General features: G+C 62.6%; 2 protein-coding genes across 8 annotated transcripts in view; both read right to left on the bottom strand.

Moving 5' to 3' along the window:
* Positions 1-199: 199 nt before the first annotated feature.
* Positions 200-13,482, bottom strand: AKNA (AT-hook transcription factor). 6 transcript variants are annotated; one of them, XM_014256223.2, is made up of 22 exons: positions 13,313-13,482; positions 8,473-8,738; positions 7,379-8,334; positions 6,947-7,021; positions 6,311-6,458; positions 6,032-6,183; positions 5,655-5,714; positions 5,445-5,545; positions 5,198-5,360; positions 4,988-5,115; positions 4,729-4,902; positions 4,358-4,565; positions 4,157-4,263; positions 3,751-3,974; positions 3,374-3,560; positions 2,958-3,131; positions 2,699-2,802; positions 2,393-2,551; positions 2,203-2,304; positions 1,641-1,766; positions 1,306-1,459; positions 200-1,051 (listed from the first exon to the last, which is right to left on the bottom strand). In XM_014256223.2, exons 2-22 carry the CDS (start codon positions 8,633-8,635, stop codon positions 790-792), a joined length of 3,927 nt encoding a protein of 1,308 aa, XP_014111698.2. In that variant the 5' UTR covers positions 8,636-8,738; positions 13,313-13,482; the 3' UTR covers positions 200-789. The 6 variants fall into 6 exon arrangements, with proteins under 6 accessions (XP_014111698.2, XP_087922057.1, XP_087922058.1 ...); XM_088065931.1 differs by having other exon boundaries at positions 1,306-1,456; XM_088065932.1 differs by having other exon boundaries at positions 6,311-6,362.
* An 881-nt stretch (positions 13,483-14,363) lies between these two features.
* The window catches only part of WHRN (whirlin), a 41,141-nt gene continuing 30,115 nt past the window's right edge, over positions 14,364-25,389 (bottom strand). Inside the window, exons 6-13 of one of the 2 annotated variants that reach the window (XM_014256255.2) lie at positions 25,119-25,331; positions 24,396-24,602; positions 22,775-22,807; positions 20,195-20,266; positions 18,994-19,576; positions 16,360-16,538; positions 15,630-15,752; positions 14,364-15,040 (exon numbers count right to left, since the gene is read on the bottom strand). In XM_014256255.2, coding sequence (XP_014111730.2) covers positions 14,858-15,040; positions 15,630-15,752; positions 16,360-16,538; positions 18,994-19,576; positions 20,195-20,266; positions 22,775-22,807; positions 24,396-24,602; positions 25,119-25,331 — 1,593 coding nt within the window. In that variant the 3' untranslated portion in view covers positions 14,364-14,857. The remainder of the gene's footprint in view (positions 15,041-15,629; positions 15,753-16,359; positions 16,539-18,993; positions 19,577-20,194; positions 20,267-22,774; positions 22,808-24,395; positions 24,603-25,118; positions 25,332-25,389) is intronic. The other variant, XM_088065773.1, reaches the window with a different exon arrangement.

Here is a 25,389-nt window from a genome sequence, read left to right as displayed (position 1 = left end):
TCCCAGGAGATCCCAGGAGATCACAGGGAATCCCAGGGAATCCCAGGAGATCCCAGGGAATCCCAGGGAATCCCAGGGAATCCCAGGGATACCAGGAGATCCCAGGGAATCCCCGGGAATCCCAGGAGATCCCAGGGAATCCCAGGGATACCAGGAGATCCCAGGGAATCCCAGGAGATCCCAGGGAATCCCCGGGAATCCCAGGAGATCCCAGGGAATCCCAGGGATACCAGGAGATCCCAGGGAATCCCAGGAGATCCCAGGGAATCCCAGGGATACCAGGGGATCCCAGGGAATCCCAGGAGATCCCAGGGAATCCCAGGAGATCCCAGGGAATCCCAGGGATACCAGGGGATCCCAGGGAATCCCAGGAGATCCCAGGTATTTCTGCCCACACAGGCACAGAGGTAAAAACAGCTGCCAAGGGAGCTCGACCCACACGAGGTCAGAGCATCCCCAGAAGTGCTCAGGGTGGGGTGGTCACAGGGCCACCCCGGAGGTGCCAGGGGATGGTGCTGGGGAATTCTGGAGACTTCTGCCCACGCCTTCCTCCCTCCTGCAGCTTGGGGGGCTCCAGAAAACGGACAGACGGATGGACAAGCCGTGCAGGGAGAGCGGCGAGGAGCCCTCAGAGCCACCTCCAGGAGCCACCTCCAGGAGCCACCTCCAGGAGCCACCTCCAGGAGCCACCTCCAGCCCTGCTGCCCCCAGATTTGGCAGGGGTGACGCTGAGGGGCCCATCCTCCTCCTCCTGTCCCTCATGGGGGTTGGGAGGTGCCAGGGGGCCCCTCAGAAGAGGCAGGAGCCGCGCAGGCCCCGCGCCCGGCCCAGCTCGGCGGCCAGGGCCCGGCTGACGCGGCTGGTGCTCAGCCTGACGCTCTGGGCAGCCTCCACAGCCCGGCTCAGCGAGCGGCTCAGCTCCTCCAGCTCCTCCAGCTCCAGCCTCAGGCAGTGGGGGCGGCCCTGGGGCCGGGGGGGACGCTCTGCAGTGACCCCGAGGGGGACCCCGGCCAGGGCTGGGGCTGAGGTAGGAACTGCTGGGGAGCAGTAGCTGGGAAGGAGAAGGGACACGGGCTCAGTGTTGCTGAGTGCCCCCCACTCCACCTTATTTCCATGCCCACCCCACAGCACCATCCCCTAAACACAGCTCCCCCCTCCCCAGAGGAGCCGGTGGCCGTGTCACCCCATTGCCACCGGCAAACCAGCGGATCCCTGGGGTGGGGACAGCCCCTCCTGGGTTCCCCCTCCACCCCTGGGGGATGCTGATGTTCCCTGAGCCCCCTCCCAGCCCCAGGGCATCCTTACAGCACGGAGGGCACGTAAGGCACGAGGGGGACGGGTGCCAGGCAGACGGTGGCGGTGGTGGCAGCAGGGGTGGCTGCCAAGTACCAAATTCCCGGTTGCTCCAGCTTCTCATCTCCAGCGTGGGTGGGACAGGAGCCACCATGGCCACGCTCTGCTGCGGGGAGGAAGGTGGTCAGGTGTCCCCAGGGGGGTTAGGTGTCCCCAGGGGTTGTGCCAGCTCCAGGTGACATCACCCCCTGTGCCACAGCTGGGTGGGAACAGTCCCCTGGCATTGTCAGGGGGCTGAGGTTGTTCCCTGTCCCAGCAGCCAGGCATGTGTCACCCGTGTCACCCACCGGCTGTGGCTCTGTCCCTGCTGCCTGGCACAGAGGGGCCCGTGGGTGCCTGGCAGGTGGGGCAGGACGTCCTCCTCAGGGTGCTGTGCCGGGGCTGCCGGGGGGCATCGCCTCCCCCAAATCCAGCTGTGGAGAGGGGAAATCGGGAATGTCCCGTGCAGAGCCAGCCAGGGATGGTTGGGAAGAGCTGAGGGGTTCAGGGGGGGCTGAGAGATGGGAGGGGTGGCTTTCTCTGAAGGGAAAGGGGGCTGGGGACAGTTCCTGGTGACACCAGGGACCCCAGGGTACCCCAGGTGTTTCTGCCCACACTGGCACAGACAAACACAGATGCCAAGTAAGGTTCGACCTGTGCAGGACCCACACGAGGTCAGGGCATCCCCAGGGATGCCCAGGTTGGTCCCCTTGGGGGACAGTGGGGTCTGGCCAAGGGACAGTGGGGAGCGCCTCAGGCCATGAGGAATGGGTTTGTCTGTCCCCTCCCTAATTAATTATTAATTAATTAAGGTCATTAGTAGCCATTAGGAGTGGTAGGGAAGGCTGGAAGGGGCTGGGGGCCACTCACCTGATGCCATCCTGCTCCTGTGACATCGGGGACACCCCGAGGTGCCCGGCTCTCCTCGGGGTGCCGGGGTGGCGCGTGGTGTCCCCGCCTGGTACCGTGTCCCTGCCAGACCCCAGCGTGAGCATGGCCAGGGTCCCCACGGTGAGGATGGCCGCCTTCAGCCCCACCACCCACTGCCACCAGCACTCACCTGTGTACTGTCCCCGAAGTGTCACCGGCTCCGGGAGCTTCCCAAGGTGTTTCCGCAGGGCGGGGGGTGCCCGGGCCCCGGCGGGGCAGGGCTCTGACTCGGAGGCTGCGGCAGAGGATGGGGAAGCTGGGTGGGATCCGCTGGAGCCGAGCTCTGGACCTGCAGGACCCGCCCTGGACTGAGCACTGAGGGGTCCATGGGGCCACCAGGACCTGGTGCCCGCGGTCCTGCAGCCCCAGAACATCCCGCTGTATTTGGGGAGGGGACGTGTCCCCTCTGTCCCCACCCTGGTGCGGTCACATTTACCGAGCTCCAGCTCTGGCCTGTCCCGGGGCAGCGATGCCGATCTCTCCCTCCTCCTGGCTGTGACCCCGGGGGCCACCCTGCCCCGCACCGGGGGGCTCGGGTCCCTGCAGAGGGGACAGAAATGCTGTCACCACCCGCTCCCAGCAGGCTGGCAGTGCCCTCGTGCCAAACCCCTCCCTGGTCACAGCAGAGATGGGGACAGGCTGAGGCCGGGGGTGCCCCCCCTCTGTCCCCCACACCCCTCAGGGATGCCACCTACCCCGAGGGTGCTGCGTCCTGAGGGGACGATGTTCCACTGGGCCCCAGATGCCTCCTGGCCGGGGTGGCTCGGGGAGCGGCTTTTCCCTCGGGATAGCTGCGGGAGAGGTGCAGGCTCTCCTCCAGCCTCCGCCGCAGCCGCCACACCTCGTCCTGCAGCGCCCGGATGGCCTGGCTGCCCCGGGACAGAGGTGACACTGAGGGGGGGCTGCAGCCAGCAGGGACCCCAGCGGTGCTGGGTGTCCTGGGGGAGATCAGCAGCCCCCCCCAGATCCCACATCCCCACCACCAGCCCTGCAGCTCTGACGCTCCCCCAAACCAAGCCTGGGGCAGTGTCCAGTGGGTGACTTTGGGGGGTCCCTGTGTCACCCGCGGGGGTCTGGCCTGGTTTGGGGTGGTGGGGACACAGCCACTCACTCTCGCTGCAGACGGGAGCCCAGCAGGTCACAGTGAGCCGGGTCGAGGGACGACAGGTCGGGGGACAGGGGGGTGGGGGATGGCGTTTCGGGGGATGGCAGGGGGCTGCTTGGGCTCCTGGCCATGGCTGGGGGGTGGTCACCGGCGCTGGCACAGCTCCTGTCTCCCACCTCCGAGTCCGAGTGAGCTGGGAAGAAGGGGAGCACAGAGAGCTGAGATCAGAGAGCAGAGATGGGGACACACCTGCCTCCAGGGAGGGTGACACCAGCACACCGGTGACACCAGCATCACATTGACCTCTGGAAACCCCATAAACCAGAGCCACAGAGGCAGGGTCCCCCCAGATCTCTCTCCCTGGTCAAGTCCCGCGTACTCACTGCCATCAGCGTCGGGGTCCGGCCCCACCTCGCTGCCCGCGCTCTCGGCCCAGCGAGGAGGGGAGCTGCTCTGTGAGGGGCTGCTGGGGGGCAGCCGGGGCCCCCCTGTGCCCCCCGAGGGGTAGATGCCCATCAGGGCTGTCTCAGAGGGAAGTGGGGTGTTCTCTCTCTTCCGAGGCGTACGGAGGCTGCTGGGGATGGGGACGGAGGGTCCCAGCGGAGTCCTGGGGAAGGGACGGGTCATGCGGGCAGCCCCCAGGGTGAGCACAGGGTCTGCACATCTCCAGCCCCGCCAGAACCCTGCTCCCCACACCCCCAATGCCTCTCCCGCCATCCCTGCTCCTCTTAAATCCTCCAGATCCCGCAGGCAGAGCGGAATTCCCGCAGGCAGGACCGCGGACCGTACCCCGGGCCGGGGGGATGGTGCTCGGGGGTGTGCACGGGCGGGGACACCCTGCTGGCCTCCGAGCCCACGAAGCCGCTGTCGGTCTCCGGGGACACGATGCGCTGCTCCTGCAGAGGCACGGGGAGGGCAGGATGGGTGCCCAGCACCCCGGGAGGCTCTGGGGGTGCTCTCAGCTGGGGACCCGCAGGGACAGGGACTCACCTTGTGGGACCCGTGCTGGGTGGCAGCGCTGCCTGTCCCGCTGCTGCGGAGGGACAGGGGAACCTGTGGTGGCCCAGGGACCACCAGAGGGGGCTTGGCAGAGGCTGGTGGCTCCTCAGCAGTGGCAGGGGAGGGGTGGCCCCGTGTCTCCCCCAGGTTTGGGGATCCTCTGGGGGAAAGCGTGGCAGCTCTTCTCTCCGGGAGGTGCCTGTGGGGAGGGGATGGAGCAGGAATGATGGGGCAGAGTAACCCCAGCCGTGGGGAAATGTCCTGCTCCAGCTGTCCCATGGACGCCGTTAACTGAGGTAAAACTGGAGACTCTGATGGCAAACCTCCTGCTCACCCCTGCTGGGGGACTCGACAGCACTTACAAGGGCAAGGTCTCGAGGTTGGGCCCCTCCTCGAGTGACCGAGTCCTGCCAGGGACCTTGCTGGCGCCACCGTCCCCTGCGGTGGGTGCATCCACCTCCTCCTGGGACCCGCTCTCCGCCAGGCTCAGCTGCTCCAGGCTCAGCAACTCCGGCAAGGACTTCAAGTGTTTGTACCTGTGGGACCCGCGGGCAGGAGCGGGTGGGTTTGGGGACATGCTCCGTGCCCGTGTCCCCCCTGCCCCGCTGTGAGGGCACTCACTGCTCCAGCAGGTCCCCAAAATCCTCCTCCACTCGGCGCTGCTTGTGCCAGAGGGGCCAGGGCAGCCCCCCTGCCACCCCCTCGTTGTCCCCCGCTGTCCCCCGAGGACCCTCCACCAGCGCAGGGCTCTGTGGGCACAGCAGTAAGGGGTGAGAGAGGAGACCCCCCCTAAATGCAGCGGGGTGGGGAACCCTCGCACCCCCAGCTCACCTCGGGGTGCGGGGAGCGTGAGGCGGGCGGTGGGGACGGGGCTGGGGGGCAGCGGGGCTGCGGGGGGGGCTGAGCGAGGGGCTGCCGCCTGTCCCCCGGCTCCAGCCGCTCCTTCAGCCCCTCCAGGCGCAGCCCCAGGCGGTAAATCTCCCCTTCCACCGCCCTGCAAGACACCAGCCATCAGTGCGGGGGGACAGCGACGCCCGGGGACTCTCCGGGGGCTCTGGGGCAGGGACCGAGCACGTACCGGTCAGGATCAAACCCCCCCGCAGCCTCCGGGAGCTGCTGCCGGCCCCGCAGGTATTCCCGCTCCAGCGCATCCTGCGCGTCCTTCAGCATCCTCATCCTCTGCGGCACAAGGGTGCGGGGTCCGAGCCTGTCCACTGCAGCCCGGGCACCGCCACCCCCCGTGCTCCTGCCGACCCCCCGGCTGGGCTCCGGGAAGGGGCTGACGTACCTGGAGCTGCTCCGGGGCTGGGAGGGTCCCTGCACGCGTCCAGCTTTCGAAAGCTTCCACCTGGCCGGGATCGCACGGGCTGAGGCCGGCCCTGCTGTAGCCCCCGCTCCGCACCCCTTAGACCCCCCCCATATGGAGCATCCCCTTCCTTCCTTCCTTCCCAGCTCCTTCCCAGCACCCCACAACGCTTCCCCTCCCCCAATCCCTACAATCCAGAGCCCCCCACATTTGTCCCCAGCACCCTCTGCAGCGCCTCCCCAGCCTATCCCTACAGCCCCCCCAGGATTCCCCCCAAATCTCCTCCCTGCTGCCCCACCTTTGCAGCCCTCACACCCTCCTGCCCCACCAGCCCTTCTCCATGGAGCCCCCCTCCTCACCTGTGCCTGCAGCCTGCGGCTCTGCCCCGCCAGTGCCCGGGTGAGCCGGGGCCCGGGGCAGCAGCACGGCCCGGGGCAGGTGGGGCAGCCCCCCCCGGGCAGAGGAGGGGAGCGAGGTTGGGGTGAACCATCCGGCTCTGACGGTCCCGGGGCTGCAGCGGCGAGAAAACACGAGGACAAGTGACACGGCAGCCGCGTGGGGAAGGGGCTGTGGGGGAGCGTCCCCCAAAAGCGGTCCAGGAGGGCGGTGAGCCGGCCAGGGGACATGGATCAACACACCTGCACCTGGCGAGGCCGGGGCTGTGGCCGTGCCGAAAGCCGCTGTCCGTGCCTGCGGGATGCTGAGGGTCATCACTCGGCTCCCGGTGGCCACGGTGCCCACGGCGAGGCTGCGGCTGGGCTGCGGCGGCTCGGAGAACAGGCTCACCTGGGCAGGGGGAGCGGGTTTGGGCAGGCAGCCCGCACCCCGAGCCGCCCACCGTGCCCCGGGGCACCCTGAAGCACCTCACGGGCACGGCAGGGGGGTGGGGTGAAGGTGGGGACACGCGTGGGGGGTCGGCTGGCACAGCCCTGCCTCAGTTTCCCCACCCACGCACAGGGCACAGGGCGGGAGGTGGCAGAGGTGACACGGGGACGCGCTTCCGCCCGTAGCCCTGCCATCGCAGGGACGTGTCCCGACATTCCAGGGACAATCCGGCTCAGCCGCCGCCCTGGCACAGAGGGGACCCTGCCAGGAGAGGGGGGCGCAGTGGCCCCCAGGCTGCTGTGGCCTCAACCCCCGCTCTCCCCGGGCTGGGACCGCTCAACCGCAACTCCCCGGGAGGAGGAAGAGGAGGAAGACACAAGAAATAACCTCAGGGAGGGGGGAGCAGAGGGGGGTACCCCCTCCCCCAGGCATCCTGAGCCCCCACCCACCCTGGCGCCCAGGCGCAGCTGGTCGATGGTGTTCTCAGCCTCGGCGTACTTGGTCAGCAGCTTGTGGTAATCGTCCTGCGGGGAGGGGACACCAGTGGGTGCCAGCACCCGGCACGGGGGAGGCCCGAGGGGTGGGTGCACAAACCCCCTTTCCAAAGCACACAAAGCTGTGCAGATGTGACCCCCGTTTCTCTGCGCGGGGAGAGCCCCCCTCTCCTCCCAGGGGGACAAACACCCTGAGGGTGACGAGCTTTAGGAGGGTGACCGCCATCCCGGGGGGACATGAGCATCCAGCCTGAGCGCTGCTCCTTCCTTCCTTCCTACCGGGAAGGGGTGACCAGCACCAAACCCCCACTGGTGTCCCAGAGACAGCGACACCCCCGTTTCCCCCGCAGACCCTCTCTGGCTGAAGCGGGGGGAGCTGAGCGGTACCTGGAGCTGCTGCACCAGCGCCGTGGCTTGTCTGGGCGACCTGAACTCCTGCGGCAGCCCGGCCGTGCTGGGGGGCTGCGGGGACACCCCCTCCCCGCTGCTCAGCAGCACCTCCCGGACGATTTCTGCCGGGGATTTGAAGCCGATGGGGCCGCCGGGGCCGCGGGGGCGGGCGGGCAGCACCCGGCCCCGGGGTGGGCGATAGCTCTGGTCGAACTTCACCCGCGCCTCCACCTTGGAGAGGTCGGGCAGGGGGTGGTTGAGGCGCCCTCGGCCGTACTGGGTGCCCTCGGTGCCCGTTCCCGGGGGATCCCTCGTCCCCTTGCCACCCGTTCGCCTCCGGGGGCTCAGGGACCGCGACTGCCGGGTGGGCTTGGGAGGCACCACCGCGGGCGCTGCTTTCTTGGGCACTCGGGATCTGTCGTGCCCTTGGAGTGCCGAAGGATTCCCGGCGCCCTGGGGGTGCCTGGTGGGTGCCAAGCCGGCGGTACCGGGGGCTGGCATCCCTGTGCCAGCTTTCTGGGGCTCGGAGACACTCTCGGGGCTGGGGTCAGCGGTGGAGAGGTGCAGGGGGAGGCTCCGTCTCGGGGTCCACTCCTGCCTGTGCCCCCCGATGGTGTCCCCGGCCGTGTCCCAGCCCCGGGGCTGGCGGGACGGGGTGGCAGGGCCAGGGCTGGTGTCCGACAGCCCCGAGGTGTCCCCCCCGTCCGTGCTGCAGCCCCGGGGCTGGCAGAGAGCCCGGCTGTCCCTCAACGCCTCGAGGCTGTCGCTGGAGCCCGAGCCCCAGCGGCCCCTCGGGGACAGCTCGGGGTAGGGCTCCCCATCGCTCTCCGCCCCCCAGGTCCCCTCGTCCCCCCCGGAGCTGCCCCGCTCCTCATCCTCCTCGGCCGGGTCCTGCCGCGGGTGCCAGCTCCCCTCCTCTGCCGGGGACCCCTCCTCCAGGTCCTCACTGTCACCTGCAAAACACCGGCACCGCTGTCGCCACCCAGACCCAGCCGGTGTCCCCGGTGTCCCCTCCCAGCCCCCCTTGGCTCCAGCGGCTCCCGGGACATTTGGGACCACCCCTTTAGGGCAGGAGGGAGGGCAGGACTCACCCCACGGTGGGCTCCTGGCACCCTCCCCCAGGCCGATGACCCCATCCTCGTCCATCCGCTTTTCAAAGTCGTCTTCCTCCTCCTCCTCCTCCTCCTCCTGCTCGGCCTGCGGGCGCGGCAGCTCTGTTTGTGTCCAGCGCAGCCATGGTGCCGGGCTGGCCATGGCCACGGGCCCGTCACTTGTGTCGCTTCATGGCCCGGCGGCGGTGGCGGCGGGCTGGGGACCTCCTTGTCGCGAATGTAGGTCACAGCATCGCCGCCGCGTCCTGGGGGGGCCGGGGGAGAGGGAGGGATGCTCAGCGGGACATGGTGGGCTCTGTTTGAGGTGTCTCCCCCACGCTGGCAGGGTCCTGTCCCCCAAATCCCGGGCCAAGAGCAAACCCCAATGATGGGGGGGACACCCTCGGATCGGACAACCCCGCTGTGAATCCCACCACGAAATCTCCCTGCCACATCTCCCCCAGCCGTGGGGTCCTCGTGGGGAAGGAGCCCCTCAGGGCCACCCCAAAAATTCTGTCCCCCCCTGGGGACATCCAGCTCATCCCTGTGGATGTCACCGTCTGGATGTCACCCCAGCTGGGGACCACTAGCAATGCTGGGGAGGCAGGAGCACCCCAAAGACCGCTCTGGATGTGGGGGCTGACAGAGAGAGGGATCACAGCAGACACACAAATTCCACTGATGATCCCAAAGCATGAGCTTCCCCCTCACCCCCACCCGGGGTTTCCATCAGCAGCCGGAGAAATGCCGGATGCCAAAACCCCAAATGTGGGGTGTGGCAAGAAAGGCCACGGGGTTTTCCAACCAACGTCCCCTCTCCTGGATTTGAGCCCCATCAGCCCGAATTTTGGCCTGGGGGGCCAAACCAGGCACCTCCAGCCCCATGCAGGGGACACTCACCCTCTACCAGCATCCCCAGAGCATCCCCATCATCGTGACCCCATGGGGAGTCCTTCTGAGCACCCCAAAACCTTCTTGTGCCTGTGAGGCAGACGAGCTTTTACAGAAGGAGGAAATGATGTTTCCTGCAAGTTTGCAGGTGGCCACAAAAGTTTTAACCCCATCCAGCCCTGCGCAGTGGGGGCTGAACCCTTCTCCCGCAGCGTTTTCCATCAAAACCTTTATTTTTTAATCCAGTTCAGAGCAAAATGCTGTAGGAAGAGAGGGGAGGGAGATCCCTGGGACCACCAGCAGTTGGTCCAAAAAACATCAGCATGAGGATCTTCCACCAGACCTAAAATGAAGCTTTAAAACCCCAAAATTCAGGCAGGTTGACCCCATCCTTGGAAACTTTCCCAGATTTCCAAAGGGAAGGTCCAGCTGGCCCCATCCTGGGGTGTTGCTCACAGTCCTGGGGATGTTGTGGCTGTACCCAGGCGCTGTCTTGGCACATCCACAGACAGCCAATTAAGCCAGCTTGTTACTGGGTAATTAGTGGCACGAAGAAGACAGTTTGATGGGCTAATGAAACCACAGAACAGTCCCTGGGGTGGCTGCTCTTAGCCAGAGGGTGCTGCGGTGATTTTGGGGTGCTGCTGGCTTGGGGATGGTGGTGAAGAGGACTAAACCTATCCACAGCACCCACATGCTCTGGGAAAAGTCCTCTCATCCACTCCCAAGCCTCAGATCTGCAGATTCCTTGGGTGTTTGTGAGGTCTGAGGTTATTTTCCAGCCCCACCTGTCATCAAGGGCATCATCCTTGCACTCCCAGTTCTGCCTGCATCCTTGGGGCATTCCAGGCAGGAGCAAACCCCAAAGCATCCCTTAGGGTCTTGCAAACCTCCTGGGGGCTTTGCATGAGGTTTTTTCCCCCATACACTGAGTGGATAACTCCATTCTCCACACCTGGAGATGCTCCACAGCTTCTCCTGCCACTGGGGAGGACGGGGCTGCCCAAGGGATTCCTCAGACCCTGAGCTACTGAACCCAAAGAGGGATTTTAGCTGGGATGTTTCCAGCCCCAAGACCGTACACATATCCCAGAGATCCTCACCAAAGTGCCTCCCATCCCACCTCGAGCCCTGCAGGATCCCAGGGTGATGAGGAGCCCCAAACACCACGCCCAGGATTCCCAGAGGGAGAGTTCTGGGTGAAAGGAGCTTGGGATAAAGGGTGTTAAAACATTCCCAACCCATTTCTGGTGTTTCTTTAGTCCCATCCCTGCCAATGGATGGGGATTTTGCATCTCCTGAAGGAGGCCATGCCTAACCCACGTGCCACTGGCTGTCACCCCATTTCTTCAGCTTGGTTCCCACGTGCACAACCCACTGCAGCTGCAGTCTGCAGGATCCACTTCCAAACCCAGCCACATTTATTGCCTTCCCAGAAAGGCCCTCTGCTGATGGTCACGGTGGCAAGAGTAACAAATCTCACATTCTTTTCCCCCCTCTAAGTGATTTTCTCACTGTTATGGGAGCACAGAAAAGCTTGAAAAATGATGTGGCTTCGTGCTCAGCAGCCACAAATCAAACAGAAACAATCCCAAATGTGCAGAAATATATCCATGTATTTAAATTCTCCTCTCTGAAAGCCAGGATTTTTGCAACAGGCAACCGGAAAAAGAGCTAGAAAAGAAATTTAAAAGCCTCAGCTAGAAAACCCTGAACCATACTCTGCATCAGCTCCTCAACCCTTCCTGCCCTACAAGCCTGGGCTGTCCCAAATCGTGGCTCAGGGCAGAGGTGATGAGCTGAGGGAGGGATGCTCCCAGCAGTGCTGCCTGTCCTTGCCCGCAGCTCCAAACCCCCCGATCCTTTCGGCAGGCAGAGATCCCATCCCTATCCCACCCCCTGTCCCCTGGGAAAGACGGAGGAGCGAGGCTGAGCCCGCCCAGCTCATTACACGTGTGGGGCAGGGAAGCAGCAGCAATCAAGGCCAGCACGAAGCCATCGCGGCTCCTGGGGTTTATCGGCGGTGACAGCAGAGGAGACAGGAGCATCCTCCGCCCCAGGGCTCGCTCGGTGACAGGGAAGGGGGGGACAGGGCTGCTGTCACTCTGCCTTCACTGCCTTGTCAGCCCCGGGCAGAGCTGGGGGGATGGGGGGCTCTAAACCCCACACCCTACATCCCCTGAGCGATGTGGAATCACCCTCCTCCCCCGTGTCCCAAAAATCGCTTGCCTGCCACGGGTTAAAGCCCCTCCTGCACATCTGTGCCTGTCTGGGATGCAGGGGGGGCTTAACCCCCGTCCCAGGCAAGGGATGGATATTTTGCATCTCTTTTGAAGGTTTTTGGAGGTTTGAAGGAAGCCAGAACGGCCTGGGGCCGAAACTTGGCAAGGGATGTCTGCACTCCAGGAGGGAGAAATTCCTCGTGTATAAACCCTTTTTTAAAGCCCACAGAGCCCCGTTTTTATAGGCATGAAAGAGGGCAGAGAAGCGGAAACGCTGCGTTCTTAGTTCGCATTATTTCCTACTAGAACAAGGGCGGGACCATCACAGTGAGCCTGACAAACCTCCCTGGTCCTCTGAAAGCACACGCGTGTCACCATCACTCCAAAGCCCACGTGTCACCCCAGTTCCAGCAGCTGGAGGGGCCATGTGCCCCCCCCAGCCCCCCATACTGGCACCAAAACCCCGTGGAAATGTCATTTTTCCATCACCTGCACAGAATCAAAGCCTCACGGCAGGACAGCTCCTCTTTCCCACCTCCTCCCCGGCACACGGAACCTCCTGTCCTCGCTGGGGACACCGCAGGGCTGAAGCCCCCACACCCGCAGCCCCGGGTGGCCCTAATGCCCTGAAGGACAGCCTTAATCCCCGTCTGGAGAGCGCTGCCGCTGTCCCCGAGCCACAGCCGGTGGCACCCAGATCCCTTCTTAGCACAGGGGACACGGCCGGCCAGATTGTGCTGGGCTGAACCAGCTTCTCCGGGCAGCCACGGCCCCGACCTCTCACAGCAAAGAATTTCCTCCCAGTATCCCACCTAACCCTGCTCTTGGTTAGTTTGAAGCCATTCTTTATGTCCTGTCCCTCCATCCCTTGTCCAAAATCCCTCTCCAGCTCTGGAGCCGCTGGGAGCGGCTCTGAGGTCTCCCTGAAGCTTTTTCATCCCCGGCCGCGCTCTCCGGCTGCCCTTGAACATTCCGAAGCGATTTCAGCCGTGCCCGGAAGGTACCGAAACGCTGCGGCTGAGCACGGGACACCCGCGGGCTCCCACCGGCTGCCAGGAGCACGGCTGCCCTTTAAATAAAACACGGAACTGAAGCCGAACGCTGCCCCGGCCACTTCCTCGGAGGAACCGGCGGCAGCTCCGGGCCCCGCAGGCTCCGCCGAGCCCCGGCCGTGCCTCCGCGCCGCCTCCGCAGCCCCTGACGAAACTCTCCCGGAATCCTCCGGCCCCGGCCGGGAGGAGGCACCGCCAGAAAGAAAAGTTATGGCAAGTTTCCTCGGGGCCACGAAGGCTGCGATGGCGTGGGGAGGACACGCCTCGGCCAGGAGCGGTGTGTCCCGCATCCTCCCGGCGCGTCCCGCATCCTCCCGGCGCGTCCCGCATCCTCCCGGTGTGTCCCATGCCCTCGGCCGCAGGGACCCCGCCGGGGCTGGGGGTTCCCCCGCTCCACCCAGGGACCCCAAGCAGCTCCCGGCTGCGAGCCAGCCCTGCCCGAGCGGGGCTCAGCAGAGCCGGGAGCTCTGGATGCGGCCCCGGGATGGGGCCCGCTGGTTGTGCCTCCAGCTCTGCCTCCGGGGGCCCTCTCCTTCCTTCCAGCTGCAGCGGGCGGCTCGCAGGGAGCAGCCGAGCCATTCCCACCTCTCCCCGGGCACAGCTGGGGCACAGCTGGGGCACATCTGGCCCGAGGGCATCGCTGGAGAAGCGCCCTCGGCCCCGCGCGTTGCCCACCTGTAGGGAGGGCCCGGCCGGCGCCTCCTCGGCCGGCGCTGGGCGGCTCCGGTTCTGATCCCGATCCCGGTCCCAGTTCTGGTCCCTGTTCTGATAACGGTCCCGGTCCCGGTCCCGGTCCCGGTCCCGGTCCCGATCCCGATCCAGCCCCGGCCCGGCCCCGCCGGACAAAAGCGCGGCCCGCGGCGCCAGGGGGCGTGGCCTCCTCTCATTAGCATACCCGCCGCGCTCCGCCAATCCGGGCTCGGAGCGGGAGGTCGTTAGCATAAACCCCGCCCACCCCTCATTTGCATGCCCCGCTGCTGGCAGCCAATCAGAGGCGCGGCTGAGGGGGCCTCATTGGCATAATTTATGCAGCGCGGGCACCCCCTGGCGGGGCGCTGCCCATTGCCGGGATCCCGTGGGATGGGATGGCATGGGATGGGATGGCATGGGATGGGGTCCGTGGCATGGGATGGGATCCATGGCATGGGATGGGATCCATGGCATGGGATGGGATGGCATGGGATGGGATCCATGGGATGGGATCCATGGCATGGGATGGGATCCGTGGCACGGGATGGGATCCATGGCATGGGATGGGATGGCATGGGATGGGATGGGATGGGATCCGTGGCACGGGATGGGATCCATGGCATGGGATGGGATCCGTGGCACGGGATGGGATCCATGGCATGGGATGGGATGGCATGGGATGGGATCCGTGGCATGGGATGGGATCCGTGGCATGGGATGGGACGGGTGACCCCAGACATCCTTGGCAGGGACTGAGATGAGGATGGGGAAGGGAATGGGGTAGGAATTGCAATGGGAAAGAATGAGGTGGGATGGAATGAAATGGGGATAGGACTGGGCATGGGATAGGATGGGAATAAGGACTGGATGGACCAAGGATGGGACAGGGCTGACACAGAGCATCCCCTCTCAGCCCGCCACTCCCACCCACCCTGCCAATCCTGGGAAGCTCCCAGGATATTAGGGAAGGTATCCTGGCATCCCTGCCCCTTCCTACCCCTTCATGCCAGCCCCAAAGCACCCCCTGAGCGCAGCCTTTTTTCTACCCTGATAGATTTATTGAAAAATTAAAAGCACAAGCTCTGTATATATAAATACGACGACATTGCCAGCGATTTACAAGGCCTCCGGTTGCTCTCTGTGCATCCCCACCCGTGGCCGGTGCCACCCACCCGGGCACCTTGGGGACCACCCAAGGGAGCGGCAACCCCCCGAACCTCCCTCCAGCCCGAGCCACGGGCCCACCTTGCTCTGTGTGTGGCACTCAAATGACAGCGGGGACACCCAGACTGTGCCGTCCTGCCCTGCTGAGGGGGACAGGACGTTCCCTACCCCAGAGAGGACAGGGATGGAGATTCCAAGGGATGTGCCCGTTCTCAGCCTGCCCTACCTGGGCAGCGAGCCTGCAGCAGGCGCGGGGACAGCTGGGGACAAGCTGGGGGTGTCTGCGCGTGCGGACTGCGGGACGCTGCTGTCACACCTCGTCCTTCATCCCCATCCCAGGGCTCCCCACCCGCCCAAACCCCACTCCTAAAGGGCGACGTTGAATTCTGTGACCAAGAAATCGATGTAGTCCTTTTCCTTCAGCTTAAAGGCCTCGGCGATGATCCGGGCGGCTTCCCGGTGCTCTTTTCCTCGGAGTCCTGTGCCGTTCACCTCCAAAATGACGTGTCCCACCTTCAGCTTCCCGCAGTTGTGTGCCGAGCCCCCCCGCTGCGGGAGAGAGAGGGGTCAGCTCATGCTCCCACTGCTCCCTGCATCAAAAAAACCTGGGAGACATTTCATATCCGACATGATGGATGTGAAATATTTCACTTTTTGGAGAGAGGGGATGAATTTGGCTTCCCCCCTGCTTGCTCCTGGAGCATGATGCCAGCTGGGATGGCCAAGAATAACCATGGCAGAGACGGCTCTGCTTTTTTTTGCTGTAAATAACTTGAATTTTGCCCCAAGTAAACAGCAAACAGGAAGACAGCTCCAGAGGGCTCGGCTCCCTGGCTCCCATCAACCATTCCCCCTCCTCAATCCTCTGTCTGGCAGTTTCCAGACATCTGGAGACAGCAGCCAAGATTTCAGGGCTGCCCTGATCCCCTCAGAGATGTCTGGAGCAAACAGCTGGCTCCCAGGAGATGTGTTCAGGGACGGGATCATCCACAGGACACAGACACCATCCTCAGCGGAACGGTGCCTGGGGAGGTGTAAAGGGGGACAAACCCCCAAACTCCCCCTGGCCACAGCTCAAGGGCTCTCCCCAGCCTGCCCAGGGGGGAGAGGGATGGGATGTGCACGGAGCTGTCCCTACCTGGATGGTGACGATGCGGGGCAGCGGCTGCCGCGTGTTCGCGCCGCCCTCGATGGCGATGCCCAAGGTGGGAGCGCTCTTGGACACCCGGATCAGACATGACGTGGGCTCCAGGAGCCCTGGCTGTGGGGACAGATGGCAGCACTGCCGAGGGGACCTGGACACCGTGTGCCAGCCGTGCTCCCCCAGCCAGGGCCCCACAGCAGGCAGGAACACTCTGGCTGCCACCACAGAGGGACAGACATGGCCTGCAGTTGCTTTCTGACTCCTGACATCTAAAATCCCAGCTCTGGACAGGTCTGGAAGGGTTTGGGAAGGAGCAGAGCAGCTCTCTACCTGCCTGCCTGTGTCCCTCAGCCTCACCACCATCAGGAACCCTCAAAATTATGTCTGATACCTGCTGCCACCTTCCCTTTTGGGTGACAGGTGACTTCATTCATGTGGCTCGTGGACGTCCCTTTAGAGCCAGGAATTCTCCCATGTCCCAGGTAGCTGCTTGCTGGAGCTGGGAAGGATGGGATTTACCCAGGACAGAGCGAATCAGTGCCCCTCTCATCCACTCCTGAGCCCTGTCCCCACAGCTCAGCCCCCCAGAGAACTGAGTGCCTCAGCAGAGAGGATGAACACCCCAGCTAAGCACAGATGGGCAGAGGAACGGGCTGGCCAAGGCAGTGGGGCACAGCCCCGGGTGCCCCCTCCCACACAGAGCAGCACCCCGGGCCCCCCTCACCGGCTTGGAGGCCCCTTCTGCCGCCCCCTCGCTCCTCGTGGCCTCCTTGAGGCTCCGGCTTTTCCCGGGGCCCGGCTGCCGGCTCTTGTCCTTGCCGCTCGTCTCGACCTCCCCGATGTCCACCCCGCTGTCCTCGCTGAGGGTCTGCCCGCTGTCCGACAGCTGGGAGAGCGTGGAGGCTGGGGAGAGACGCGGCGTTAGCGGCCGGGCGGCACCGGGCCCGGGCTGGCCGAGCGCCCACGGGCCACGGAGCGAGGGCAGCTCCCGCTCCCAGGGCTGGGCAGCTTCCCTGGGATTCACACCGGGGCTGCAGAGCAAGGATCCCAAGCAGGGCCCTTCAGAACCATGGAATTGCTCAGGTGGGAAAAGCCCTCCAAGATCGTCGAGTCCAACCACAAGACCGGCACTGCCGAGGCCACTTCTAAACCACGGCCCCGAGTGCCACAACTACAAATTCTTTCAGGGATAGGATCTCCACCACGGCTCCGGGCAGCCTCTCCCAATGCCTGACTCTCTCTCAGTGAGGAGATTTCACCAATATCCAACCTGGAGCTCCCGGACACAGCTCGAGGCCATTTCCTCTTGTCCTGTCCCTGTTTCCTGGGAGGAGAGATTGACCCCAGCCTCACTGCACCCCCTGTCACAAAAGCAGAGCTGTGCACAGGAGCATCAAGTGGCCTCAGACTCTGCTCTGGAACCCAGCCCAGATGCCAAACTGGGATGGAGGGAGAGAGTGATGAATTCAGGGATCCTGCTGGAGGTCAGTTCATGCAGCCCATGCTCCACAGCAGGGTCAGGGAGGGGACAGGGACGAAGCCAAGCGAAGAGGCGCTGCCATGGAGGAGCTTTCTGCCCTCTGAGGATGAGGAGGAGGTGCGGACGGACCCTGGGAACGGCCGGAGCTCACCCGCAGGGCCCAGCGGGGACCGGGCCGGGCCCGCTGCAGCGGCGGCGCTGCGCCACACGGGGGCGACATTGGCGCTCCTGCCGGGACAAGCGGGAATGTCCTGATCCCGGGAATGTCCTGATCCCGGGAATGTCCTGACCCCGGGAATGTCCTGATCCCAGGGAATGTCCTGATCCAAGAGATTGTCCTGATCCCAGGGAATGTCCTGATCCCGGGAATGTCCTGATCCCCGGAATGTCCTGATCCCCGGAATGTCCTGATCCCCGGGATGTCCTGATCCCCGGAATGTCCTGATCCCAGGGAATGTCCTGATCCCGGGAATGTCCTGATCCCCGGAATGTCCTGATCCCAGGGAATGTCCTGATCCCAGGGAATGTCCTGATCCAAGAGATTGTCCTGATCCCAGGGAATGTCCTGATCCCAGGGAATGTCCTGATCCCAGGGAATGTCCTGATCCCCGGGAATGTCCTGATCCAAGAGATTGTCCTGATCCCAGGGAATGTCCTGATCCCGGGAATGTCCTGATCCCAGGGAATGTCCTGATCCCAGGGAATGTCCTGATCCCAGGGAATGTTCTGATCCCAGGGAATGTCCTGATCCCCGGAATGTCCTGATCTCCGGAATGTCCTGATCCCAGGGAATGTCCTGATCCCGGGAATGTCCTGATCCCCAGGAATGTCCTGATCCCAGGGAATGTCCTGATCCCCGGGAATGTCCTGATCACCGGGAATGTCCTGACCCCGGGAATGTCCTGATCCCGGGAATGTTCTGATCCCCAGGAATGTCCTGATCCCGGGAATGTTCTGATCCCCGGGAATGTCCTGATCCAAGAGATTGTCCTGATCCCCGGGAATGTCCTGATCCAAGAGATTGTCCTGATCCCCGGGAATGTCCTGATCCCAGGAATGTCCTGATCCCGGGGATTGACTGGAAACCAGGGATTGTTCTGATCCCAGGGATTGTCCTGATCCCAGGGATTGACTGTATCCCCCTCCCCTCTCCATCTCCAGGATCCCTCTTCCCTCTCCACCTCCGAGAGCTCCCGGGACCCCCTGGGACCCCTCCTTCCCCTCCATAACTGAGGGGCTCATGGGGCACACTGCTCCCTCACCTCCACTTCTTCTTCCTGGGATAAACGTGATTCCCAAGCTGAGTGTGGGCATAATTAGAATTTTTTTGTCCCTCCCCCCCCAAAATACACAGTTGATGGGAAGAGACCAGAGTTATTCCTGGTCCTTGAGATCAAAGGATGGCCTGGGTTGGAAGGGATCTTAAATCTCATCTCATCCCACCCCTGCCATGGGCAGGGACACCTCCCACTACACCAAACTCTGTCCAGCCTGGCTTTGGGCACTGCCAGGGATCCAGGGGCAGCCCCAGCTGCTCTGGGCACCCTGTGCCAGGGCCTGCCCACCCTCACAGGGAACAATTCCTGCCCAAGATCCCATCCAGCCCTGCCCTCTGGCACTGGGAGCCATTCCCTGGCTCCTGTCCCTCCATCCCTTGTCCCCAGTCCCTCTCCAGCTCTCCTGGAGCCCCTGGAAGAAGCTCTGAGCTCTCCCTGGAGCCTCCTCCATGTAAACACCCCCAGCTCTCATAGGAGAGATGCTCCAACCTTTGGATCATGAGACCTGAAACCTTGAGATCTGTGTCCTGTCTGCTGCTCTCTCTCTGAACACCCCAGGGATGTTTGTTTATTTTTCCCACTGGATTCTTTGTTCACCCACCTCTGGCCTGGGGCAGGGGCCTCACTTCGTTGACGTCGGGCTCGCTGTTGGGCTGGTGCACCTCCACCATGATGAAATGCTGGTTGGCCACGGCCTGGGGGCTGCCCTTGTCCGGGGGAGGGGGCGCGGGGTGCGGGGGCGGAGGAGGAGGGGACGGGGACGGGGGGCTCTGGATCCCCTCCGGGGATGGGCTCTTCAGCCTGGCTGGGGACTGGACCCTGGGGAAGGGCCCGATGGGGTGCTGGCTGAGCAGGGAGAGCTGGGCGTCCGCCGGCCTGCGGGAGCCGTGCGGGGACGGAGAGATGGTGGCGTAGATGGCGCTGGGGGCAGAGTCCTCGGTGGATGTGGAGGCCGTGGAGGTCACGCTGACCGTGTCCTTCTCGGGTGCGCTGGGAGGGGGAGAGGGGTTTCGGGGGGCCACGAAGAAAAGGCCAGACTGGGAGGACTCAGAGGAGGGGCGCTTGGGCTTGTCCTTCCCCGGGAGCCGGTGCTGGGCAGAGGAGGGGTCCAGGCTCTGGGGGGCTGATGGAGGAGGAGGAGGCTTGAAGTTGGGTGGTTCCTCTGGGAAGGAGGAGACATCATCCTGCCAAAGCAAGCAGAGTTTGTAGGACACCGTGCCCAGGTTCAGTGTCAGTGCACCTTCACCTCCTCACACTGACCACGGCTGAAGGAGCTGGTTGGGAGAGAAACACCTTCCTGACCTGACAGCGTTACAGAAACACCTTCCTGACCTGACAGCGTTACAGAAACACCTTCCTGACCTGACAGCGTTACAGAAACACCTTCCTGACCAGACTGTGTTATAGAAACACCTTCCTGACCTGACAGCATTACAGAAACACCTTCCTGACCTGACAGTGTTATAGAAACACCTTCCTGACCTGGCAGTGTTATAGAAACACCTTCCTGACCTGGCAGTGTTATAGAAACACCTTCCTGACCAGACAGCATTACAGAAACACCTTCCTGACCTCCTGACAAGGAGAGTAGGACTCCCAAATGAGCACAGCTGCACAACAACCCGCCCAACCTTTGCTTTGGTTTGCACAAAGCTGCTCCTATCCAGCCAGAACCCTTCTCCTGACCCCATCAGACCAACTGTGTTCAGTGCCTCCCCTGCGGGGTCACTATGGCAGAGCTGCTGAAGTTGAGGCACAGCCCAGCACCCCCAGTTTGCTCCTGCTCCCACCCAGCTCCTTACCAGGGACACATCTGGCAGGGTGTTGATGCTGCTCTGGTGGCAGTCCCCAGCTCCCTCCAGCTCTGACGTGTTCTGGGAGGGCAGAGAAGGAAGAGAGAAGGAAGGACAACAGAAATTTAAAACTCTCCTCCCCTCCCACCCAGAGCAGTGGGTCTCAGATGCAAAGAGAAGCCGCTGCCACTGCTTTGTGAGTCCAAAAATGTCACCAGGAAATGCCACACCACAGTTTTGAGGACATCACAGCTCCAGGAACCCAGAAGGGATTTCCTGTGGGAATCTGTTAGTAGGGATGGGCCCAGGGAGAGGCCACGGATGCAGCCAAGCAGAGCAAGCCTGGCTGAATTGGGGGGGTCAGAGTGGAGCTGGGGGTGCAGCATCTCTGCTTGGGGGGAGCGTCCCCAGCAAACCCATCCTCACAGCAAACCCAGCCTCAGCCTCCCTCCCTCAGTATCTGCTGCTCTGGAAGGCTGAGCTCGGCTCCTGTCTCGCTGGCAGGGCTGTTTGGATGGGGCAGGGCACAGTTTGTGTTTAAGTGCCTGTTATTTATTGCAGGGTAAACAGCTGATTAGCTGAAACGCTGGTGCATCTGCATCTCCCCCAGCTGCTGGAGGCTGCTGCCGTGCCTGTGAGATGTTCTTGTCCCAAAATAGACACGGGAGACAATTAAGACCATTAGAGGAGCAGCAAAAACATTGATGCAAAGTGCTTTTATCCCTGTGGCTTCTGAAGGAGCCCTGGAGAATGAGAACACAAAGAAACATCTTGTTCAGGGAGTGACAGGTAAAGGCCTCGCTTGGGAAACCTTCCTCTGGCATGGGTGGTTTCACCCTCAATTATTCCAGCATAAGGGAAGATGGCTTTTTAAAGAGAATCACAGAAGGATTTGGGTTGGAAAGGACTTTAAAGATTCTCTAATTCCAACCCCCTGCCATGGGCAGGGACACCTCCCACCATCCCAGGCTGCTCCCAGCCCTGTCCAGCCTGGCCTTGGGCACTGCCAGGGATCCAGGGACAGCCCCAGCTGCTCTGGGGAACGTGACTGGCAGTCACAGTTGTGTCGCTACTAAAATGGGAATAATCTGCCTAATAACCCCTAAAACCTGCCAGGGCCATTTCCCCAGCCCTGTGCCCATCCCAGGCCACGTCCCAGCTCTGGCCTGTCCTGAGCTGTGGCTCCTCTGCAGATGCTGGGTGGACACAGCAGCTGTCCCTGTGCCCCCCAGGGACACTGCCACCTCTGTCCCCCCCAGCCAGGGACACTGATGCTGCTCCTCCTCCTCAGGACACCTCTGGCTGCTGCAGTGTCTGAGCAGGAGATTTGCCTTTCCCCAGGCTCGCTTCTTTGGGGTAAATTAAACAGTTATTGCTCCGGGCCATAAAACACGAGGACTTTTTAGCACATTTGCTTTCAGGAATTGGCTATTTCAAGGCTCTGCCTTCCTGGATTTCCCTTGAAAGACTCATGGAAGCCACTGCCCTGAAAAATGAGTCTCTCTATTGAGAAGGCTGCTCTCTCCTGCTCCTCTACCCCATCTATTTTCCAGTTCCTCACAGAAACTGGGGCCAGGTGAGGCCCTTCCAGCCCCTCCTCAGAGCAGCTGGGAAATTTTGTCCTTCTTATCCTAAAAAGAGTCCCCAGCAGGAGTGATGGAACTGCAGAGCATCTTTCAGACATGAAGACAGTTTTCATTTGCAGATTAAAGGGTGGAGAAACTGCCACCTCCCCGGGGAACACAGCCCAAGCTTTAATTAACCTCTCAGCTCCAAATCAGTCCCCTCATTTCCAGTTACTGCTAACGAGAGCTTTGCTGAGCTCAGCCTGAGTCCTGTGGAGTTTCAATTCTGAACAACTGGGAATAAGCCCAGCTTCCCTCCTCTCTTCCCTTCCATCTCCCACTCTGGAATGCAGCCACAGGGATGGAGGAGCCACAAGCCTCTGCTCCAGATTTTTGGGGCTCTAGCCATGCCTAATGACCTCCACACAGTGGCTTCACTCTGTCCTTATCCTCATCCTGTGAGAGGAGCATTCCCAGCTCATGGGAATCCTCCACGTGGGATATCCCAGGGAGCTGGGAACAAGCCAGAACCTCTGGAACCAGCCCTGGGAGGAGCAGGCACCTCTGGATGGCAGCAGATTTGCTAGGCACTTTGTGGCTGCCCCTGCAGCCCTGGAAACATCCAAGGCCAGGTTGGACGGGGCTCTGAGCACCTTGGTGTGGTTGAAGATGTCCCTGCTCACTGCAGGCCAGTTGAATTAGATGGGCTTCAAAGGTCCCTTCAACCCAAACCATTCTGTGCTCTGTGATTTTCTGCTGGTGGTCAGCACCGCAGGCAGGGCAGGGAGGGCAGCGTGGGGTCTGCCAGGCTCCAGCTCTGCTGCTCCCTCCAAAAACCCCATCCCCGAGGTGTCCATGGGTCTGGTTCAAGCTGAGCCTTGCAGCACCAAGGGCTGGGGGCAGGAGCTGCTCTGTGCAGTGACAGGGAGGAGCAGCAGACACGGGTGACACGAGGTGCAGGAGCTGTGACACCCCCTGGCCAGCCCGTCCTCCCCCTGCCCACACACACCGACCCAGCCCCTACCTCCATCAGGTCTATGAGCCACAGCAGTCGCTCCTGGGATGTGCCAGGGGGAGAGCAGAGGAAAACAAGCACAGAAACGAAAATGTAACATCAGGGAAGGCATGGAACAAATGGGTGAGCAGAGAGAATCCTGGCTCGGTGCTGCCCTTGTCCCCCAGCCCCACCCCACAGAATCCACATCCAGCTGCATCCAGGACTGGGGGAGGGAACAGCCACAGGGGCTGAGGGAAGAGTTTGGGAGCCCTCCCCACATCTCCTGCTATCCAAGCACCCATCCACCATGAGCTGGTGCTCTTTGCTTGGCAGCTGTTTCAGCGAGAGCAGGCACAACCATCTCCAGAGGCAGCATTCCCATCATCAGGCAGGGCTTGGAGCAGGGCTCCAGGTTCTTACACGGTTCTCCGTGGTTCTTACACCCATGGGAGAGGTGCCCCACAGCCAGGGAGGGCCTGCAGTGGCACCAAGGGACACGAGCTCTTGAAGGAAGCTTTTAAAGCAGTGCTGCCCACTCCCTTCCCTGTGCCTGGTGTCGCTCCCTGAGCCCAGGGCTGGTGTCCCAGGTGGGGCTGGGCCACCGCTCGTGGCCAGGCAGCCACGTTTGGCACGTGTTGTGGAGCAGGAGGCACACCTGGAGCACGTGGCACAGCCCCAGGCACGGGCACAGCATGAGAGCAGAGTGCCACGCTCGCCACACAATCCTGGCAGACCCGTGCCAGCCCTCAGAAAAATTTTCCCAGCAGCTCCTTGGAGAGCAGAGCAAAACTCACTTTGTTTATGTGGATCCAGAAAGGATCTCACTGAAATCCCTGCTGACCTGAGGCACTTGTGGATTTAACGGGACAAAGACACAGCTCTGATGCTCTGACACTCTCTGAGGCCTGTCACAGGCAGGCAGAGCCCCAGGAAAGCCCCCTCCCCTCTCCCCCACGGGCTGTGCTGGGTGGACCCTCCCCAGCCCCATCCCACCCCCGTGGGCTGCTTTCCTGGCAGAGGAGCCAGCACAGAGCCCATTGTTCCTTCTCCTTTCCGTGAAGGGTTTAATTTCCAAGGTTACTAATGCATTTATGATGAAAGGCATTTTATGGCGAGGAAATTAATTTGGGGGCTGTGTGCCTGCACAGTCTGAGGTGATTACAGTAACTTAATTAGACAGTGCGTGCGACAGGGCCCTGGCAGAGACGTGGGAGTGCTGCTGAGTGCTGGAGAGTGGGCTGGGAATGGGATGCAGCTGCCTGGTCACTGTGGCTCCCAGTGGGATGGGGATCAGGCAGCCAGCACCCTTTGGGAGGTGAGTTCAGAGCTGCTGAACAGCAGCAGGCATGGCAGCACACTGCTGGGATTTCTGCAGCTCCAGAGGATTTCTGGGGGCAAGGCAGGCTCAGTCCCTCACGGGGATGAAGGGACACAGGGAACAGCAGCACCTCAGTGCCAGGGGCACAGAGATACCCAGCAGCTCACAAATCACCACAGACAAATAAAAGCTTTGGGGGAATCCATGGGGGGAGCTGGACAGGGCTCCCTGTGGGGTGAAATGACTTTACAGCACTCCAGGGAATCAGTTTGCTGCAGGGATGGCAGGAAGGGGTGCTGAGAGGAGCAGGACCAGGCAGGAGGGACGTACCCGGGCGGAGCTGACGGTGGTGGCAGTGAAGTGGCTGCTGGAGGACGAGACGGTGTCGCTGTAGGACATCATGGAGTAGGAGTCAGTGCTGGGCCCCGCGGGCTGCCGGGCCTTCATGGACTCGATCTCCCTCTTCAGCACCAGGTTGTCGAAGCGGTCGAGGTCTTGTGGGGAGATCACCCCCCGCACCTCGGAGAGCAGCGAGAACTGGCCAGGCACACACAGGCAGAGACAGGCTGGAGCACAGTCACATTCCTGGGAAGATGGAGACCTCCCTCCCACCATGGTCAGCAGTGGCAAGGGGAGGTACTGGCAGGTGGTGGAGGTTCGGTCCCAAATGTTACCAGAAGCTCCTCTGCCAACGAAACCCAGTCTGCATCCCCCAGAATGGCCCTGGCACAGGGTGCCCAGGGAAGCTGTGGCCACCCCTGGATCCCTGGAAGTGCCCAAGGCCAGGCTGGATGGGTCTTAGAGCAACCTGGGCTAGTGGAAGGTGTCCCTGCCATGGCAGGGAGTGGAACAAGATGATTTTTAAGGTCCCTTCAACCCAAACCAGGGTGGAGTTCTGTGCTGGTTCCACGATAATGCGGATTTGGCTCCCACACCCTGCTCCTTTCCCTGAGCAGATCACCTTGGAGTGATCAGCACTGTGACAATGCCCACACTGACTCTGCTCACCCCACCAGCCCCGAGAAGCTGTCCCTGCCCCGGTCAGAGCCTCACCTTGGCCTGTGTGTTGAGCAGCTCAAAGAGGGCCATGACCAGAGCATCCACAGAGATGTTGCCCTCCTTGTACTCGTCCAGGTAGTAGCCCATGGTGGCCCGTTCCTGCTCGTTGAGCAGGTGCCGTGCCTGCTCCTCCAGCATGACGCGTGTCTGGTTCACCATGGTGCTCAGGGTCACCTGCGAGCCGGCCAGCCCCCGGTAGAACACGGGCTGCAGAGAGAGCAGAGAGGGCTGCAGGGGACAGTGACAGCCTTGGGGCTGGCAGTGC

The sequence above is a fragment of the Pseudopodoces humilis genome, chromosome 22 (assembly GCF_049639895.1).
Source record: "Pseudopodoces humilis isolate 2021_Gansu_Grassland_sample_001 chromosome 22, ASM4963989v1, whole genome shotgun sequence".
In the NCBI taxonomy this organism is placed as follows: Eukaryota; Metazoa; Chordata; class Aves; order Passeriformes; family Paridae; genus Pseudopodoces; species Pseudopodoces humilis.
The sequence above is the reverse complement of the archived record's forward strand: the minus strand, read 5'-3'. Positions and strand labels throughout refer to the sequence as shown.